At 41.4% G+C, this 21,160-nt stretch overlaps 4 protein-coding genes across 6 annotated transcripts; 3 read left to right on the top strand and 1 right to left on the bottom strand.

The window, feature by feature from the left end:
* Positions 1-261: 261 nt before the first annotated feature.
* On the bottom strand, positions 262-7,376 carry ythdf3 (YTH N(6)-methyladenosine RNA binding protein 3). Its single transcript, XM_026362021.1, has 5 exons — positions 6,048-7,376; positions 5,598-5,622; positions 5,180-5,259; positions 3,280-4,938; positions 262-1,278 (listed from the first exon to the last, which is right to left on the bottom strand). The coding sequence occupies exons 1-5, from the start codon at positions 6,069-6,071 to the stop codon at positions 1,255-1,257; spliced, it is 1,812 nt and encodes a 603-aa protein (XP_026217806.1). The 5' UTR covers positions 6,072-7,376; the 3' UTR covers positions 262-1,254.
* Positions 7,377-7,664: 288 nt separating this feature from the next.
* abhd10b (abhydrolase domain containing 10, depalmitoylase b) lies at positions 7,665-12,534 on the top strand. The gene is made up of 5 exons (XM_026362022.2): positions 7,665-7,941; positions 8,282-8,468; positions 10,637-10,748; positions 11,509-11,646; positions 11,737-12,534. The coding sequence occupies exons 1-5, from the start codon at positions 7,848-7,850 to the stop codon at positions 12,076-12,078; spliced, it is 873 nt and encodes a 290-aa protein (XP_026217807.1). The 5' UTR covers positions 7,665-7,847; the 3' UTR covers positions 12,079-12,534.
* Positions 12,535-14,164: 1,630 nt separating this feature from the next.
* tagln3b (transgelin 3b) lies at positions 14,165-17,798 on the top strand. 3 transcript variants are annotated; one of them, XM_026361467.1, is made up of 5 exons: positions 14,165-14,375; positions 15,244-15,449; positions 16,290-16,464; positions 16,600-16,702; positions 16,801-17,798. In XM_026361467.1, exons 2-5 carry the CDS (start codon positions 15,270-15,272, stop codon positions 16,940-16,942), a joined length of 600 nt encoding a protein of 199 aa, XP_026217252.1. In that variant the 5' UTR covers positions 14,165-14,375; positions 15,244-15,269; the 3' UTR covers positions 16,943-17,798. The 3 variants fall into 3 exon arrangements, with proteins under 3 accessions (XP_026217252.1, XP_026217253.1, XP_026217254.1); XM_026361468.1 differs by lacking the exon at positions 14,165-14,375 and adding an exon at positions 14,923-14,987; XM_026361469.1 differs by lacking the exon at positions 14,165-14,375 and having other exon boundaries at positions 15,270-15,449; positions 16,801-16,919; positions 17,469-17,798.
* Positions 17,799-18,897: 1,099 nt separating this feature from the next.
* On the top strand, positions 18,898-21,120 carry c1qtnf9 (C1q and TNF related 9). The gene is made up of 3 exons (XM_026361442.1): positions 18,898-19,290; positions 19,419-19,481; positions 19,718-21,120. The coding sequence occupies exons 1-3, from the start codon at positions 19,104-19,106 to the stop codon at positions 20,485-20,487; spliced, it is 1,020 nt and encodes a 339-aa protein (XP_026217227.1). The 5' UTR covers positions 18,898-19,103; the 3' UTR covers positions 20,488-21,120.
* The last annotated feature ends 40 nt before the right edge of the window (positions 21,121-21,160 follow it).

Genomic DNA, 21,160 nt, shown 5'->3' with positions numbered 1-21,160 from the left:
TGCACACGTGATTCATATATTATGTAGTCAGCATTTGTATTAACTGTACTTTGTACAGATATTAGTTTGGTCCAGTTGAGCACTTCCAAGGGGACACAGAAATGGTTAATGATACACAAATCTGTTTTTGATTTTTGGACACATTTCTTGTGCTGCAGGACAAGACTGTGTTTTTTTAAATATGACAAGGTGTGTAACACTGCAATCTGAAGCACAGATAGAATTCATACATTAAAAATAGGAGGAAAAACACAGACAACATTTGCGCTAAACATGGTTAATTTTTATTTAGCTAGTGAGTTACCTAGAGGAGAAAACTGTCACATCCTTGCAGTTGATGTCTCGCTGTTTTGGGGGAATCCCAGTCAAGCTAAGCAGAAGGGGTGATGTGGGGGGTTCTCCCAAAAGTGCTAAGAGTTGCTGAGGACAGAGTTTGACTGAGCCTGAGGTACGTTAGAGTACATCAACATCAGAGCAAAAATACCCACAGGATCCAAGTAGGTCACTGCCAGTTCTAACAGAGCAGCAGGTTTCTCCTCAGACAAATGCACTTCAGAATGACAGAACCACAAGAGAGAGAAAATCACACATGTGCACTAGCTGGCTCTCACCAACCTCCTGCATAACTGTAATCTTTTGGTACACACAAATGGATGCAGAGAGGGAGGGAACAGGTAGAGGGAGGATACATCCTATGATTGGCATGATTGTGGCTGTTTCCCAATTATTTTGTCCTACCTGTCAATCATCCGCAGCCTCTGTCTGAGGAGGGTCAGATGGCTGAATACAGATTCAAGTAAAAGATCAATTTACACATATCATCTTTAATTCTCTTCAGGAGCTGATGAAGCTCACCAATTTCCCAAACATTTGAGGCATTAAAAAATTACAAATAAGCCCAGTGAAATATTCTGACTACTGCGTCAGTCAGTTAGTTGCTCACAAACAAAATCAAAAAAGGAACACGGTTAGAGAGTTAAGGGTATTGGTAGAGGCTGCTTAGAAGGACTCAAAGTGCTTTAGAGACAGAGTTTTTAAAAGTGGTTTACGTTGTTTCTCTTGTGAGTCGGGAACACGGATTTTGATGCACCAGTCAACAGATACAGATGAGGCTATTGTCATGTTCAAGTGTTCAGATACATTGTCATCTTCCGCGAAAGATTGTGAGAGCCTTTCCTCCTTGTGGTTAGGCAAGTTTTATTTAAGGTCCTACATCATTAGTGTTGCAGTTCTAGCAGAGCGCTTGCTTGAAGGCTACTGTTTATTTCTATTACGTTCCTGAAAAGAGAAAAAAAAACAAGAGATAATCAGTGGATGGTTTTGGGTCTCTGTTGAGAGTAGAAGTTAAGACAAAGAACAAGAGAGTACACTCTGTTAAAGAAAAGAAAAAAGAAAAACTAAATTTGTTTTACTGGGCCTTAGGTAAGTATTAATTAAAATGCTTGGCTTTCTTTACACTAGAGGCATGAGACCACAGCCACAGATTGTTGTAATAGGCCTCACTTGGTCATTTATAGGCACAAGACTGGCACCACACATACTCAAAAAGCTGGGTAATTGCAATACATCTCAAATATTCTAGGCTGTGTCATGAATTACAAAAAAGTGGAATGCAGTAAAACTCTAAGCAATGATAAGATGGTGCAAGTAAAAAGAAGCGCACAAACAACCCAGGGATCTGATTTTCAGGCTCACTTAAAATCATATGTTCAATTGGAACAATGTCTTTGTAAGAGAGTGGATGTCCATGTCAGTCAACTAGAAAAAGTCCAGTGAGACCCACCAGTGTAACTCTATCCCAGTACCTGTAATACTCTGACTGATTTCAAGGTAATAAAACCTAATTGCATAATTGCCCCAATTAACTTCATCTTCTATAATGTGATACAACATTAAACATCACAGCAAATTAGTCGAATGTGCCACAAGCTTCTGTATTAAAATCTACAACAAATAAAGAAAGGAGAACCCCTATGTATTAATTACTAGATTAGTCATACTAATAAAGTCTGCCTGCAACAACATTTGGATGCAGTTATCTTAAGTAAAGCACTTAGAGATGGTGTTACAGTGCAGGTAGCTGTGCTGGTTTGACACCTCTCAAAGTTGGGGAAGGACAGGCCAAACAATAGAGAACAATTAACCTTGTCAGGCTAAGGAGGGAGAGGCCTCTGCCCGGCCGATGCTGTCATGTAGGAGGTCATGGCTACAAGAGCAGCACCGTGCAACGTCTGCACAGGATGAAACAGGCTTTCAACTGACAGGTTGTTTTCAGAAGCCTGAAAACAGTGACTTGAAATATTTATGAGAAAGTAATCCAGCGCATATTAACAAGGTCAGCAGTGAGGAGTCAATATAGCATCACTGGAGCACCGGCAATGCTGGAACAGGAGAAAGGGGGGAGTGATGGGAGTTCTCTAAATGCAATTAGATTAGCATACTGTTGAATCTAAGAATGGATGCAGCGAAAAGCTACCAATGATAACATGGTATTCACTCCATGGCTGCTATTTTTCCACAGCAGCAGCATCCCACTGAGTTTTTTACTACTTAGACTAACATTTATGGAACACCACTGTTATTACCACTGCAACATACGTATCTTAGTTTCCCCCGTAGGGTGCAGGCTTACACAGTGTGTGTGCTTTTTAGAAATATGGGCACAGACAATGTAATCATGCTTTTTATCTTGAGGTTTGCGGGGATACATTTTTTAAATAAACCCATCAAAACATCTTAGGCAAACTGTGCCAACTTTCAGGCAAGTTACAGCCAGTTTGCAGGCCAAGGGCTTACATTAAAAACTAATAAAGCATGAGGAGCCTGTGGAGAGCAGAGAGGCTTGGCATTCAAAGGGAGATCAGAGCCTACATCTGCCTTTGTCTGAGTGAAGGAATGCCAGGAATGTGGGCTATTTCAGGAAACCTCCATGCATCTAACTCCACACTGGGCAGATCAACACAGACTCGACGGCAGAAGATGGCTGATGAGGAACCAGGGTTTCCTGAACCTGCTTATGAGTAATGGCGGCATGTCAATCTGCTGACAGGCCTCTGGGAACTTCACGTCAGACTGTTCAATCAGCAACACGAAGTTAAAACCTCTGTCTCAGAGCAGGTGGAACAAGATCAGCTGATTACAATCTGGCTACAGCCGGAAGCAGATACCCAGTGAAAGTTAGCCTCCATTTGAATTAAAGGGTAACTAAACTACACTTTGACATGTATACCTTAAGCTATTTAAAGAAGACAGGGCTCTTTAAACGTGTGTTTGGCTCACCTTCCTCAGAGCCTCCTCCTCTTCCTGACGTTTCTCATAATGTGCAAAGTCATCAAAGATTGAGGTGGTATGCTTGTAAGTAGCGATAATTTTAAGGACTTGTTTGGCCTTCTCCAGAGGCACTTCCTGAGTGTCCCTGGAGTTGGTCACTGGCTTGTTGTCATTGTTCTCCAGCCGGATGTGTCGCAGCTGGTTGTTGGGCACGTCTTTGATGAAAACCCACTTCACCTCAAACTTGCCCTTCCACTTATCCTGAGACCAAACGCCTGCATAGGCATTGTAGTCCACCGGTGAGCGCATCTCGGCCACGCCACAGAAGTGCCCGCTGCCGTTGACACTAAACAACAGGTACAGGGGCCCCTTGTTGCCCAGTGAGCGGTAGGCGCCATCCAGGCGCTTGTTGCCATGTTCTGTACTGCACCAGATAGAATACTTGATTGATCGGTGGATGTCGTCTTCCGAATAGCTCTTGATAATGAAAACACGTCCATTTTTCAAGTTCCAGTCAAAGTCTTTGGGGTTGTAATTGTTAAGTGCGCGGAGTTTCTCCAGCACCGGATGCACTTCTCCAGAGCAAGGGGAGGCACTGAGTGGGACTCCCCCACCCAGACCGAAGCCCTCACCCCGGTTCCTGGGAGCCACCCAACGGTTGGGAGGCGGGCCAGGCTGCTGGGGTTGTTGCTGATGAAGGGGCGGCGGGGGGCCAGGTTGAGAGGGGAGGTGCAGGTGTGGAGGGCCAGGAGGGAGAGGCTGGGGGTGTTGGGGGGAATGGAGAGACTGGAGTTGGAAGGGCTGATGTTGGTGCTGAGGCTGGTGTTGAGGCTGTGGGGGCAAAGGGTTCTGCAGCAAGGGCTGGGGCTGAGCTAGGAGGGGCTGCTGCACCAGAGGCTGTGGAGGCATCATAGTCTGAGCTAATGGGGGCTTGTTCAGAGGGCCCTTATCGTCCCATGTGCCAATGTTCATATTGTGCTTTATGGGGGGTGGGGGAATGGTGGCACCTACCCCCATCACCATGTTGGCTTTGGGTTTGACCTTGGGCTGTGGCTTGGCCGGCTTTTTGGCAATGGCTGCCCAGGAGGCAGGTTTAGGTGTGGACGAGCTGACAGACGGAGGAAGGTTATTGGCTGCCATACTGCTCATACCTGCTGTGCCTCCTAAGGGTGAGCCTACAGTTTTGGTGACAGCTGCCACCATATCCGTACCCAGTTTTAAACCTGTCATTCCCTGCTCAATGCTGTTCAGTACCGGCACCTTACTGAGCTGGGTGTCACTTCCAAAGCCTGCTTGTCCGTCCGTTATGGCTCGACCTAGTGAGCTGGGTGCGTACCCATAGCTGTTGCTGTAGACTGAGCTCTGTGTGGACTGTCCCTGAGAAACACTGGTACCCCAGGTGGAAAAGTCCGCATTACCAGGAAAGAAGTTAAAGCCATGTTGGCTGAGGAAGGGAGGGGTGTTCCCCAGGGCACCTGGCTGGCTGAACACACCATCGGGGATGAAGTGTGGCTCCCCATTGCTCATCTGTCCGTAGGTAGTTAGGTAGGGCATTGGGGGGTCTCCTGCTGTGGACCAAGCAGCCTCTCCCAGAGAGTAAGGGAAACCAATGGATGGAGCATAGTAGCTGGGCATGTAGGGGTCAGACATTGGTGGATAGCTGTTACTCTGTGTAGAACAGAGGGACAAGCAGTAAGTGTAGTGAACAGAATCACAGGCAGGGTGATAAAGAAATTAGCAACATCTGAAATCTTTGAGAACTAACCAGAAAATCTCAAGCAAAAGGAAATGACATTAGCGACAGGTTAGATGGCTGAAACCTCAACTTGGGTAACTATTTTGCTTTTGGCATGAGGTTATAGGCAGAGTGCCAACTAAATATAGCCCTTCTTAACACGTATGCTGTTACCTGATTTGTCTGGCCGCTTAGATAAGGCTCAAAATCATCCTCGTTCACACCATCTTTCTGATGCATTGATCCATTTTGCACTAAGGGTGGAAAAGAGAGGACATGAAATCATAATTTATTTATGTCATTCTAAAGAAGTTAAAACTATATGTATTAATGGCAGGTTTTAATATATATTACAGGACTGTAGGGATCGAATCTACATTGTGACAAGATATCATGTGGTGTGATATAAAATGAAAAACAAATGCAGAAATAAGGACAGTCAGCAATGCTAATTGCAGTTTAGGCTACAGTTTCAAAACAGTAGATAGTAGGTACCCTAATAGCATGTTAGCTAATTCTGGATCAAAACAAACAAACACATTTTATAAAAGCAGGTTCTGCACCATTTCATATGTAGTGCTGTCACCCTTACCTTTACTTCCTTGTCCTTTAGGTCTCTGAAATAACGTGCAGCACAGGAAAAAAGAGGTGAGACTCTTGTCATATCACGACAGGAAATACATGACAAACACAGTAGACTGGATCCTACATGGACAGTAAAATATGACAGCTGACTGTGAAGCAGTGACCTCAGGCTGCAGCCATCAGCCCGGATGTTAACATTTACTGGTTGCTTTGCGTTATTGACCGGATGTCAAACGCTCCGACATCCAGTAAACGTTGCCGCATTGGCAGCCGGCTACAGCTAGAGTTGCTTGGCACTACAGTCGGCCTACATTTCAGCTAACAGCTATCAAATATCACAGACTTTCGAGCCAGTTTGATCCGACGAGCCAAAGTGATCAGATCAAACTGTGGTGGGCAAAGTTTCATGTCGCCGCTCGGCTAATGTGTAGCATCGTTCAGCTGTCAGTACACGAACCTGATCGACTGTGGTCGCAGACATCCTCCAGGAACCGAAACTGACCGCTGTTTGTGAGACTGTCCACGACTTCCCCTGCCTCTCTCTCTCTGCACTTCGGTGCTTTCCTGGCTCGTCTCTCGGGTTGTCCAATCACTCTGTTAATGTTACAAGGCGACGTTTTTCCCCCTGCGCTCGGTTCCTCACGACGATCAGGATCCTCTGGCTGCGAGAAACGGAGACTTGGTGTCCGTGGAGAAGGTGTCAGTGACTGCGGACGATCCTGCCACAGATGGTTTTTTATCAGTCAATCTGAAACTGACTAGCGTCTTACTGGAATATCCCTAACCATATTCCACAATGGCGGACAGGCTGCGCGCTCCCGCTTCCGTTCTGTTCTGCTGCTCCGTGACCTTCCGCCTGTGACGCTCCGAGTCATGTTACAAACCAACACTTCACATGACGGTCACAAACCCACAAGTGCCCCGCTACTTTGATTTTATTCGATATCTACACATGTTTCTGCAATAAAATGTGCAGTCACCTCTTCAGTGGGGAGTCAAACCCAGTAATGGATGGACGCGTGGATTTCTATAGCGTAATGTAAAAATAATAATCAATTTTTTACAAAAAGGTTTTTGTATCAGGGGAGAAAAATCATTCATTACATTTACTCAAGTGCTAGGCTACTTGCACCTTCTTTGAGTATTTTCCATTTTCTGCAACTGAAGTCCCACTACATTTTTTTAAATATTCAAAAACACAGGATGATCTTATAATATATGATGCATTATAGATAGATTGTGTATAGCTTGTGTGTAGTTTGTAATTGTATATAAAGTGCATACAATTCCCTCATTTTCACCTGCATTTTGACACACTGCTATTAAAAATCTTATATTATCACAAAGATATGTAATATACACTCACAGGCATGGATGGATTATGAAACTGGTCTATTGGGCAAAAGCCCAGAGACTTGACAGATCAAGGGGCCACTGGGCAAATTTCCTGTTTTCTCAGAACATCGTCTAGACTTAGAAAATTGCCACAGAGACAAAAAAAAATACCAATACAAGAAATTAATAAATTTGCCACATCCAGAAACAGACTAAAAAGAATAACCAAAACACTTACTGAAAAGTGACACAAAATGACCACGGGCCGTTGAAAAAGGACCAAAAAGAGACACATGTGTCACCATGTGTCTCCTTCAGTCTGTAGGTCTTGTATGGGAAAGCAGAGGGGAACTCTTATAATCCAGCCCTTTTTCTCACTTCTGAAAAAGCGTTTTTACAGTCTGTTGCTATTCCTACTTTAATGAATGATGATACAGAATCCAACAAAGAGTTTTTCACTTCATGTTCATAAAAAGACCCACTTTTAGGCTTTTGTCGGCCTTCATAGATTAAAAAGTAACACACATACAGTAGTTAATTGCATACACTTAATACAGTTTATTGTTTTTTGAATCATTGCTTGAGTAAGAACAAAAGCTAAATACTGTATTTAAAAGTTATAGTTATATTATTATACTTATATTATATTTTAGGATGATCTACTAAGGTAATCCTACTTTTTTGCTCCCCTGCACTTGTCTAAGTTTGGAGATTAGGATTTTGCATACAGAATAAATGACCGGGGTTTGTAATTGAGTATTTCTTTCACACTGCAAGTTTTGTCCTACATGAAAACATCTGAATACTTGATTCAACATCGCTGGTGTTTGTTGGTTATGTTGCCAACGAGAACTACAACTGTGGAGCTAAACGAGAGTTACCCGCCGCTATCGCGAGACTTGCTCAGTGGTCGCGTAGCAGTATGGCAGCCGTCGCGCTGAGGTCCTGCCGCAGAGGACTTTCTCAGATTTTAAGTAATGGAGGGCTCGCCGCTGTGTCGTCGAAGCAGTTGCAAGGTCGGTTTTAGTCTCTGCTGATGGCACAGTTCATTTTAAAACGCCTGTGTTCAAACTGCGGTGTTTAAACGGAGGAGGGGGTGTGGCACGCAAAGACTTCGTCGTGCTAAATATGTAGGGCATGTGAACGGTGCAGTGTTTGCGCCTGAAACCGCTGATTCTCGCACATCAGACGGTCATTAGCTTGATGTATGTGTTTAAATGTACCGCAATGGTTGGTATTTCCCATAAAATTGGCTGTGACGTGTTTGAACTGTTCGTTGCTGCCCCATAGTTTAGTCCTTTACATAACACGCTTTCCCCCCCCATAGCATTAATACTTTGCACTTTTTACAACCAGGAGACAGAAGACACAAGTCCACAATCCAGTACGCTTCACGACCAGATCTCCCGAAGCTGGCTTATAGAAGAGTGAAGGGGAAGAGCCCAGGTGTGGTCTTCCTCCCAGGATATGGCTCCAACATGAATGGGCAGAAAGCTGAGGCATTAGAGGAGTTTTGTAAGTCACTAGGCCATTCATACCTCAGGTGAGCCACCCCAACACACGCTGAGACCGTGGGGGAGAAAAGGTGGCACTGATCTTTCCCACTGAGCTCTGTTTTACTTACTGCGAATTCTTATAAATGTTGTGTAAAACAGTTTGCAAAGTTTATAACAAGAACTGACTTTTTTTTTTCAATATTTAGCAAGTAAAAAGCATTGTTGTTTCCTTTAGTATGAGATGTTGTAAACCCTATTTCTAGGATTTATTTCTCTCTCAACTAAAACATTTACATTTAGTCATTTTATTCAAAGCGACTTACAAGTGAAGTACAATGCATATATATTTTTTGAAATACATGTGATGTTGACTTTACCAGCGCATCATCATAAATGCATATTGTAAAGAATAGATTATGCAGTTGCACAGAGACTACGGATAGCAACTCAAACAAGCATTCAAGAACTGCCAGGCAACAGTGCTCCCATATTTTCCGTTTGTTGACAAGCGATGGGCTGACAGCTGCCTATAGCTTATCCCCGCAGCAGAAAGGAAATCATACACTCATAATGTCTGCACACTGCACCAGAGGCATCTCTTCAACAAATGCACACTGAGAGGTCATATCAGATCATGTCGCGTTGGATAAAAGCATCTGCCAAAAGACTAAATGTAAATCAGTGTGCAGAATGTTTTTTGTTTGTTTGTTTGATTGTTTGTTTTTTTCCGTCTGTCTCCCCTAGTTGCAATCACTAGATTAGCTACAAGATCCATTTGTGTGAGAGATTAACCTGAAGAGTCAGCTCACCTTTCTGAGTCACCACAGTCCTGTAAACTGTGTTGAGTCCACATAGATTGTAGTTATTCTCATGACTGTTGTGACCCAAGTTGGCTCGTATAGACAGCTATCATCTACTTAACTTTTATAACTTAAAATCAACTTTTTATGCACATTGTAATTAATCAGTTTCTTCAAAGTTAACATTTTACACATCATGCAGCCCTACATGAATCATTTACAACAATTAACTACCACAAAATATTACATAATATGTTGCACAGGGGATGTTTACTGAAGAAAGGCAAAGGAGCAAACATGTATTAGGAATCTGAAGAATCATTATTGAATATGTAATCAAAACATTGTTCTATAATTGAGGCACGATGGCGTAGTGGTCAGCACTCAAAGCGCCTCATAAGAAGAAGGACCCGGGTTTGAATCCACAGGTTGGTCGGGTGCCTTTTGTGTGTGGAGGTTTCATGTTCTCCCACGTCTCTCTGTGGGTTTTCTTTGGCTTCCTCCCACTGTCCAAAGACACGCATGTTAGCCTTAACTGGTCACTCTAAATTGCCCGTAGGTATGAATATTTGGATGTCCTTAGTCTCAGTTTTCATCTTTAAAAACTGAGAAAAATCTGCAGAAAAGTTGCTTTTCCAGGATTCCAACACAGTTATTCCAAAGTGCACCACACAACCACAGCCACTCTCCTGTAGCCTTGATCAGTGAACAGGAGGTCAAACACAAATATTGCAGCCAGTATTTAAAGTTGTTTTTAAAGCTGGTTGCTGACAGGTGGTTAATAGAAATAAGAGATTTGTTTTGTGTGTTACAGCCACTTAAAAGATCTGCCACCTTAACATATATGTAGTGTCGTTCCTCCGTAAATAAACAGTAAATGTGAATGTTACTCTGAATAGTAGATTCATCTTCATATGCTGTCCTATTTTGCTTTATGCCTAAACATAACAGCAAATCTAACATATTTTTTGGATGCTGTGGTTACAGAGCTGTTTTGCTTGTACAACAGGTCTTGTGCTATATGCCTTTTTCATTTGACCGAGGTTTAACAACTTTTCTTTTTTACTGAGATGGATCACCTATTTCAACAAACCTGAAAGAACCTGAGAAATGACCCACACAAAAACAGCAACTAGTAATGTGTGAGGGCCCAAAACCAATAATATAATTAATATGAGCATTTTAAAATGACCTTCAACTGTTCCAAACCTCTAATTTCCCAAGTTTTTGTATATCGATACAGATAAAGGCCACATGTTGTGTGTGGTGTATTTATGTACTGTACTTAATTATAATATACTTAATAATTGTTTAAGAAAATCTAAATCAGTCTTGTTTGTTGCCTCTCACAGCTTGTGTCCATGCTTCCCAGTCTGATACCCATGGCCGTGGACTTTTCTGTTTACATTTTCTAGGTTTGACTACACAGGACATGGGGCCTCGGAGGGGGTGCTAGCAGAAGGAACCATTGGTACCTGGAAAAAAGATGTCCTTTTTGTGTTGGATGAGTTAGCAGATGGGCCACAGGTAAATATTTTTTCAATCATGCCCTCTTTTCAAAGTTGTTTTGAAAATTTTGCTCGGCGTGTTTCTGTGTATTACAATTACTGTAGTAGCATAATGTCATGAATCATGCTCCCAGTAATGTGCACTGTTGGGTAGAAATAAAAAGCTTAATGTATTAATTCAATTATTTAAGTTCTTTTAAACAGGTTTGTCAAGAAAGATAATATTTTGCAATGTTTGCAATATACAAAATATAGACGCCACTAGTCTACAAGTGCATCTGTGTAATGTCCAGTGAAATTCACCAGTACAAAAATGTTGAATTTTGTATAATGCCATAATTAATTTCCATGCAGGTAATCTGATTATTTTTTTTATGTAAAATGGTACCAAAATGAGAAAAAAAATCATGTTTTGTTTACACTATATTAACACTGTTGTGTGTGCTCACATTGTAGTTCCACACCAGCAGTGAATTCTACATACAAACAACACTATGAAGTTTTTATTTGGAATTAGCAAATGATGAAATGAATGAATTAAAGAAATGTGTATTTAATGTCTATTCCACCATGTCTCCAGTAGGAGGCACTCTGTTACCACATATATACATATATATACATATATACACAGTAGTATGTTTCTTATCTTCCACTACTATAACATAGTGTTGTAAAGTGATGTCTTCAATTTGTGTTTTTGAAGAAGGTTTTAGTTGAATCATTTATTAAACAGTTGATGATTTAGATCGTAGATTTACAATCTGTGTGCTCACTTATAGATACTGGTGGGTTCCAGTATAGGCGGTTGGCTCATGCTGCTGGCAGCCATTGCAAGACCAGAAAAGACTGCCGCGCTGGTTGGCATCTCCACTGCCGCTGATCACCTTGTGACATTGTTCAATTCTCTTCCTCTGGAGGTTGGAAAATTAAATATTAGCAGATTCATCACAAAATTCAGAATAATTCTTATTTTCTTGGTTTTATATTGTCCGTGTTTATATTTGTAGGCACGTAAGGAGTTTGAGGAGAAGGGAGAGTGGACAGTTCCCACCAAACACTCAGAGGAGGGTGTTTACAAGTTTAGCATGGACTTCCTGCGTGAGGCAGAAAACCACTGTGTGCTCCAGAGCCCCATCCCTGTCACTTGTCCCGTACGGCTCATTCATGGGCTCAAAGATGAGGACGTCCCCTGGCACATCTCTATGCAGGTTGCAGAACGTGTCCTCAGTCCTGATGTAGATGTTATCCTCCGGCGACATGGGCAGCACCGTATGTCTGAAAAGGACGACATAAAGCTCATGGTCTACACTGTTGACGATCTCATAGACAAGTTGACCACTATGGTTTGAGCAAGGAAAGGGGAGGGAGAAAGGTTGAGAGTTTGTCAAGTTTAATAGTGGACTGTGTTTACCAGAAAACCAAGCCTCAATCAAGTTACCAAACAATGGCATGTTTCTCTGCCAAACATGACCTTTTATCCATCTCTGTATTTTTCCCTGTACATCATGTGTCATTTGTTATTTCTACATGTGTCCCTTTGCAAGCTATAATGAAAGAGAGTTCTCTTTCAGAGTTCTCTATCTAGATGCTCACTTATATCTTCAGGTTCATTTGTATGTGTTCCAGGTTATTATATCATGTGTTATGTTGGTCAGCCATTATTAGGTCTGGCAATGCTGCTGTTTCTGCCACCTTTCTTACTGTTTGACTGTGTTCCTTCCCTTCCTAATTGGGTTCTTGGATTTCCTGTGCCTTTTTTAATTACCTTTCAAGCTTTTTGGCCAATAAAACCTCTGCACACAAGAGTGCAGGTCTCTGTCTGTTACCACAAATGACACAACATAATCAGTTGTCTTTATGAACTAAGAGTGCAGCTGATATTCAACTGCTATGGTTCACAGTATTTACAGTTGTTGGAAATTTAAAGCCATGTTACAGAAGACATGTTAAGTACTGTGATATGTGAGAGTGTCACCAAAGTAAATAGTTGTGTGGTCACTCAGAATGATCAAGGGTTGTTGGATACAGCCATGTGACATTACGTTTTGTCAGCAGAGCATTCTGTTATGTGACTTCTCATACCTCTTGGCCTTTAGTCATCGAGAGGCCTGCTATGGAGCCACTCGACTGGTAATTATTAACATGCAATTGGCCAGTAGTTGTACTATGCTCAATGGAGTGAGACAAACCACTTAACTCTCTCAGGTCTTCTTAACTGCAGCTATGACCTTTAACTCATGCTTGAGCTATAGAGTCATTTTTGTGTCAAAACTGAAATCAAACAAAGATTTATGGAAGCATACAGCATAATTGTAATGCAAGCCGTTGACATATGAGTTGCTCTGCATTATAGTTTTTACTTAAAGCAGATTTGTGCAGCTCACGTCTTCGTTTACCAGTAAATGCTTTGTATATCCCACACTTGGTTTGTTGTCTATAGTTGCTTAAAATAAGGCAACATCCCCCCTCCACTGAGCACAGCACTCTGAAAGCATCATTTCACCAGAACGTGTATCTACCACAAAAAACTGTAATTCAATAAGCAAAGAGAAATGGTTCTCATTACTCTAACTAAGAGGCAGATGCTGCAACCAACAGTATGCCTTAGTGGCAGACAATAAGAAAGAGACAGACTTAGAGTGGCAAGAAAAAGTATGTGAACCTTTTGGAATTTTGTAGTTTTCTGCATTCACTTCTTATAAAAAATATCTGATCTTCATATAGGTGAAGAGTAATAACAAATGTGCTTAAAATACCACAAAAAATCATGTCTTTATTGAGAACAACCATAAAAACCTTGGAATTAATAACTAGTACCCTACTACAGACACCCTGCTTGTTTAATGTTTTACCTACCATAGACTCATAAACAAATGTCAGCCAGTTCCAATGATGCTTTCAAATCTTTGGCTGTCACTCTGGGTTGTTTCTTTACCTCATAGATGAATGTTCCTTGATCTCTTAGGGTCATTTTGACTAGCAGCCCACTTCTTAGTAGAGTAACCACAGTCCCAAGAGGTTTTTATGGTTGTTCTCAATAAAGACATGAAAGATCAGACATTTTTGGTGTTATTATTTGAGGCAGGTTATATTTGTTAATACTCTTGACTTAGATGAAGATCAGATAACGTTTTATGAAAAATGAATGCAGAAAACTAAAATTCCAAAAGGTTCACATACTTTTATTTGCCATATCCCAACAAGACAACATAGGTGAAAAGACTGCTCAGCAGGAAAGTAACTAAGTAAGTAATTTTGATGTATAGGTTTATTATGGGGTTAATGTCCGGTACTGGCTGGAGTTTGAAAACAGTTTTAAATTCAAATTAAATCAAATTATTATGGCACCATCATATGCCTTTGCTTCCTGTCACTTCATGCTGCTTCAGGCTGAGCATGCACTACAATGACCACTGTCCAGGAGCTGTGTCAGGTCGCAAACTATATTGACTGCGTACCCCTCCCGGAGGAGTTGGCATATAAAACGAGTGACTGGCCCCTCCCGGAGAACGTGGGATCCAGTCTGGCCCGACGCCCCTGTGCTGCACTTCATGGATGCTTCAGCAGTTCAGCATCCTCAGCCCTGCCCAGCTCAGCGGAACTAACACTGTGACTCGGGACGAATCTGGCCGCTCTCTCCTCTTTAGTAAGTGCTCATAGTCTTTCTTGAATCAAACTGCTTTTAGCCCGTGACGTATTGCTTATAATGTTTATGTAGTCGATGTAGTGTCGCAGCTACAATGTGAGCTTTGCGCAGTTGCCTTCTGGTTTGTGAAATGTAGTAACAAGCTGCAGAGTGCGTGGCAATGTGGTGTCATAACATTGGATGGCGGGACTTTATTTAAATTGAGCGAATTTAACTTGCAGAACTGCGACTTCCAAGAGAAACTGCGAAAATAATCAAATTAAAAATGAACACAAACCTTTTATATGCGGCAAGAGAAAAAAAAAAACTGACGTAATTAATTCAAATGTATTGCAGGCTAAATATAGACGGGCGAACACCGTGCAGCCTAAATGCATGTTTTGTATGTGTTTGCACGGTCTGAAAATTAATTCGATTAATGAACCCATGATGTCATGATGGCAGCCTCCTGGAGGTCATACTTGAACCATCATCCTCTACAGCGCATCTCTGCACTCAGTGGGCCGGAAACAGGCTTGATTGTTGCCATAGCGATAACAGGGCAGGTCCCAATGCAGGACAGCTGCCAAGGACCACACCCTTCTCTGCAACCGCTTCCAGAGAAACGCCTGGGTGGGTTAGTGAGCTGTAAGAGAGATATAAGACAGGGGAAAGCCTATTTTTAGGCTTTTCTTCAAAAGCCAATGCTCACATTTTTTTATTGTAGTCAACAGGGAAGTATTTAGTCCTCAATACAATTAATCATCCAAAGCTCACTAATGTACTAAAATATGTATGGGGACATTGCCTTATTTATGCAGTTGTTGCTGTTTCTGTATAATGTGACGACCTGCTATTTCTCTTCATGCTTATTCTAAACTACATATAGGCTACTAAAGTGTTGCAAGAGCTGCCATGGCAAACAGAGGGCCCAGCTATGGACTGAGCCGAGAGGTGCAAGAGAAGATTGAGCAGAAGTATGACAACGACCTGGAGCAGAAGTTGGTGGACTGGATAGTTGCACAGTGTGGAGGAAATGTGGAGAAGCCGCAGCCAGGCAAGCAGAACTTCCAGAAATGGCTGATGGATGGAACAGTGAGTGGCTGCAATGCTTAAAATAGAAGTCACCAATGAATTATTTAAGCCACAACAGACTTACCAGCTGAATCACGTTTAAGAGACTTAAGTAAGAAACCACATTTATAGGACTAGTTATTTAGACTGGGTTGATTAAATTATATTGTTCTACATGTAGGACAATTAAACCCTAAAATGAATTAAATTTGTCTATTGCAGTGGTACACTCATTCTAAATGTATAAAAAGATGCATATGAATCTACATCCAATAACTGGTAATGACAATAACATGTATAATTAGAAATTACTATGAAATCAAGGGTATTTATACCCTTTGGTTCATAAAATATTTTTACTAATTGCTCTTTAAATTGTCAGAAGATACATTAGTAACCCCTGACAGCTTTGATGGAAAGCTCTTCTGTCTCCTCATTGAAAATGCTTAGCACCATAGGACCTAATTAACATCCAATTATAAAATGTACCCTGCACTGTGCCGTAAAGCCTTCTCGCTTGACATTCCAGCTGACTCTAATGTAAAAAAAAATCATTAAGAGTAATCCAGCAAAGATAAAGCAGAGACATCAGTTTTTGCTCCAACAACTAACTCAACAGAGAAGAATTGAACAACGTCAAAGCGTCAACTTTCACAACCAAATGCCTTTTTGTCTTACTTCTACAGAGGCATGTTAACAGTAAACAGCTTTAAATTGTCATTATACACCACAATATTAATTTATACATAACAAATGCCGATTATCTCAGGCTGAACCATTCCTTTCTGAACCTGGAATTTGATATGGTTACTGTGTCAGTTTTATTCAACCAATGTAGTTTTCCAATCTCCTTTGTCCCAGATCCTCTGTAGACTCATCAACAGTCTTTATCCGAGGGGGAAGGAGCCCATCAAGAAGATTCCAGAAACACAGATGGCTTTCAAGCAAATGGAGAAGATCTCTCAGTTCCTGCACGCGGCAGAAGCTTATGGAGTAACAACCACTGACATCTTTCAAACTGTGGACCTCTGGGAAGGTAGAGATGTCTCATAAACCAAGATATAGTTGGTTGTTACTTGTTTGTTGTTTAAATTAATTTCTAGCTTTGTAAACAGTTGTCTTTATACATTTTATGCAATTATAAATAATTTTAATGTTGTTTTGGCAATAGGGAAGGATATGGCAGCAGTGCAAAGGACCTTAATGGCTCTGGGGAGTGTGGCCATCACTAAGGACGATGGTCATTACAAAGGTGACCTTGACTGGTTCCACAGGTAAAGAGAGGACATCATAATATAATGAAGGCATCATATTCTTCATAATTGTATTCCCATTTTCCTTTACCTTACCATTTACATTTTTGTGTTTGTAGGAAAGCCCAGGGGTATCGACGAGAGTTTACTGAAGAGCAGCTACGCCAAGGCCAGAGTTTGATCGGCTTGCAGATGGGCAGCAACCGCGGGGCTTCCCAAGCTGGTATGACGGGCTATGGTATGCACCGTCAGATCATGTAAACCACTTGCTACCTAAGTTGTCCCTGATCGGACCTCCAGACCTTATTTTCTACTAACACCACAAATGTTGTGCCCCAAAACATTCCTGTCCTTTGTAGAACCCGCTTAACCTCAGTTTCCCTGGAATTGCTGCTTTTCCCAGACAGAGTGATAATAATGATGTCAGAGTCTGTAAATGTCCTCCTTCGAGCCTCCTTCTCGATCCTGTCCTTGCTTTTGACATGTGCTGTCCCCTCCCTGGCTTTGTTAACTCTGCTTCCTTATTTTCAATATCCTAATGATTACTTAATGTGGAACTTAAAGTCAGTCACCATCAAATTGTTCTCATGGAGAACTGAACATTGAAAACAACCCATCAGTGTACACCACTGTTACAGCATGTTGTATGCTCTCTATTTGTATGAATGCATTCTTGTACTGACGTTTGTCATCAATGATGGTTTTAGGAGGCACTGTTACTATGTAGTTATTTAGCCTTAAGTCTAATGGAACTCAGTGGCCGATGTCTCTGCTATCTTGTCTGAAGACTTGTTGCAGTATCATCTGTAACCAAATCAACCCCATGCTGTGCCTGGTTATAAGACTGCAGAGAGATTGGTTCTGAAGTACTGGCCTCAAAGTATGAGTGAGTTTCATTTCTTCTGTGCCATGGCCTTGTAATGTGTTTGCTAATTACATCTTTATCTGTGATGTGTCCATTTTGTGTTCAAGAAAGTAAATGTGCAGTAGCCAATATGTACCATATGGAGTTTCCATTACTGGTCCCAGGTAAAGACATTGCTTGAGTGTGCACTTTTCTGTGTTGTCATGTTTATATTTTTAAATATATTTATATCTGGAGGCTTATGAGAGAATTCTTGAAAAAATAAAAGTATGTGAACCTATGTGGGTGTCTGTGTAAAACAAACTAGGGTTTGTAATTGCTGCCATCAGGAGTGTATGCGGCATTGTGGGTTTTTTTTTTTTTTTTTTTTTTTCTTGTCTTGTTTTTATGTTTCAGCTCCTCACTGGAGCCTATCCCTTCTGCTCTCAATGTAGGCAGGGGGAAAAAGAGAGCAGCATCACAGCATATTGGTGGTTCCTCTACCAGATGGTCCTAGATCAACAATGTGTGCCAACAGAACATTGCCTTTGAGCAAGATTAAATCGATACCTGTTCCAATCATGCTGTTTAGTAACATCTGTATAGGTTTGCAGATGGTCTCGGAAAAGAAATGACCAACTAAAACTACCACAGTATGTTTCTAGGAATGGTTGTCTGTATTCCCTTTGCAGAGTTTTTAAGTGATCAAGATTAATGCCCTGACTATGGCTAATACATGATATACATGTGATCTAACATATAGATAGAGTCTGGCTGGTGAGAGTGAGCCAAAGCATTTGTCTAAGGCCTTGTACTGATGACATTCTAGTGTCATTAGACTCTGGGCAGCCAAAGCTCAAAATTTGATGTCAGTGATCTGGTTTATGGGGTCAGTTGTTATTGGCTGGCATTTTAAATGGAACATGAGAAAAGCATGTATGAATTAACATTTTAGCTAGTTGTTAATATTAAGTGACTAAACAAAACCACCTGAATGCCCAGCTTTAAAAAGAGGACAATAACAGAACAGTTGTTAGTCTTCTAAGGTGTAAATCTTCTTATTGCTTTATTGATAATATGACACTATCATGTAAATGTGGGGTAAAAGCATATAATCACCTGCTAAACTATAATATCCTGTTTTTCTTCACTATAAAGCAGGGTAGTGTCTGTGAATGAATGCATGTCTGACCCTCACAAACACTTCAAGTAAGCTTATTATTATCCTCAGCCAGATTGGTGACACAGGGACATAGGTGATGTCTAACTGACACACTCAATAATTAAGCCAAAAGTACAGTCAGACCAATGGAATAGCTTTAAAATGACTGAGGTCACTCTTGTCCAAAGTTCTTGTTCAGCTCATGTTTTACTTGATAAGTGTCCTTTCTTTGGTTCCACAATGCTCTTGAGAATACCTCTTTCAAGATAGTTTGAAGATTAGTTGTTGTATTGTACACATGCAATGGACATGTGCTCATGAGGCCAGCTGTGCACTTACTTGAACTTCTCTGAAAGGGTTTTCATTTGTGGAATATTCGTCTTGAGAGACGGGTGCAGACAGGCACATCAGAGATAATGTTTCAGAAGAGGTTTATAGTTACTCTTTTGCTCCTTCTAATGGTGGTCAGGTGTGTTGCATTGGAAGAAACCCAAAGTAAAGGTTGTGTTTGTGGATACCCTGGAATACCAGGGGACCCTGGGCACAACGGTACACCTGGACGAGATGGGCGAGATGGATTTCAAGGAGACAAAGGCGATCGAGGTAATATTAGAAGAGAAAAGCTTGACTATCAAACTTGCCCTTATGCACATTCTCTTTAAAGTTTTAAGCTTGAACTTCACAGTTTGTAATGATATTATCATGTTTCAATCATCATCATCATCAAAAAGGTCAACTTGGGCCCGTTGGACCAGCAGGCAATGATGGTCACAAGGGAGACAAAGGATATCCTGGTATGCATCTGCAGGATAAACTGTGCCATTAAAAAATAAGCAAATCTTCAAAATATCAGTGTTAGAACATCCATGTATTTTCTACCAGCTGTACATGTATATCCATAATGATATATTTGTATATATATACACACACATTTTCACCTTACCTGGCAAACCGTAACAATTGCAGTGCACTGAGGGAAATTTTAAATATTAAAGAATGGGTAGGTTTATTGTCTGTTTGTCATTTACAGGTGCTGTGGGCACAGAAGGACTCAAAGGTAAGAGGGGAGATAATGGAGAACGAGGACTTCCAGGGAAAATGGGGCCCCAAGGAGTACAAGGGCCCATCGGCCTGAAAGGAAATAAGGGAGAGCTTGGGCTGCCTGGACCTCATGGACCTAAAGGTGATTTAGGGCCGCCTGGACCAGAGGGTCCACAGGGACAAATTGGTCTTCAAGGTGACAGAGGCATTCAGGGACCACCAGGACCCCATGGCAGGTCAGGCCCTAAAGGAGAAATAGGTGTTCCAGGTCACAAAGGCAACATTGGTTATCGTGGTGACAGAGGGACTAGGGGTGAGAAGGGTGATAAAGGTGAGAAGGGAGATGAAATTGTTGTCTCTAAAAGCGCCTTCTCTGTTGGACTCACAGCACTAACAAAACTCCCAGCAGCCAATGCACCGATCCGGTTTGACAAGATTATTTACAATCGCCAGAATCACTACGACCCACAGACAGGTAGATTCACTTCCTCTGTAGCAGGAGCCTATTTCTTTACCTACCATATAACTGTCTTCTCCAGAAATGTTAAAGTGGTTCTCATGAAGAATGGGGAAAAGATTATTCACACCATGGATAACTACCAGAGCAGTGAGGACCAAGCAGCAGGGGGTGCTGTGCTGCACCTGGAGGTGGGAGATAAGGTGTGGTTGCAGGTGGCTGGAGGAGAGCTCTTCAATGGGCTCTTTGCTGATGAAGATGATGATACTACCTTTTCGGGGTTCTTAATCTTTGAGGCTTAACCGGAGCGTGATTGTTATATTATGACCGATATAATATAACATCACACCTTCTTCTGCATGGGGCATCCACAGCTCAGTTGGTATGGCAGTTGTCTATGAACCCCAGGGTTGATGGTTTGATTCCAGGTCCCCTTCCTCAATGGATAAGACACTAAACCCTGAACCCATGGCTCCCTGAAGGGGGCAGCCTGTCCACTAACAATTTTCCTAAGGGGATTATTAAAGTATCAATTATTGGTAATAGTAATTATATAAAAAAAACATGTGAGACAAAATAATACAATGCTTTGTCATAGATCATGTAATTATGTAGTTCAAAACACTTAATGAATCATTAATGGATCATTAAACACATTATAGACAATATTAGAACGCTCACAGGCATTTTTTCTGCATTATGAGTAGGCTATGTTTTAGTACATTTTTGCTGATAATACATTCAAATGTTTTGACTCTTTTTTTTTTTCTTTCTTGCTTTTTTGTGATAATTTGTGTCTCTATTTGTTCATTTATATCTTTGAATCTATTTCCTTTACTGGTATTGTGTGTAAGTGCTTTAGGTAATTAGCTGCAAGAATGGTCATATCCATATCAGTCTGTAAATTTGACAAAATAGAGGTAGCTTATTAAAAGATTCAGTAGAGTTGTGTATTGTTTGGTCCTTTATTCCACC

The sequence above is a fragment of the Anabas testudineus genome, chromosome 2 (assembly GCF_900324465.2).
Source record: "Anabas testudineus chromosome 2, fAnaTes1.2, whole genome shotgun sequence".
NCBI classification, from domain to species: Eukaryota; Metazoa; Chordata; class Actinopteri; order Anabantiformes; family Anabantidae; genus Anabas; species Anabas testudineus.
This window is presented reverse-complemented; position numbering and strand designations above follow the sequence as displayed.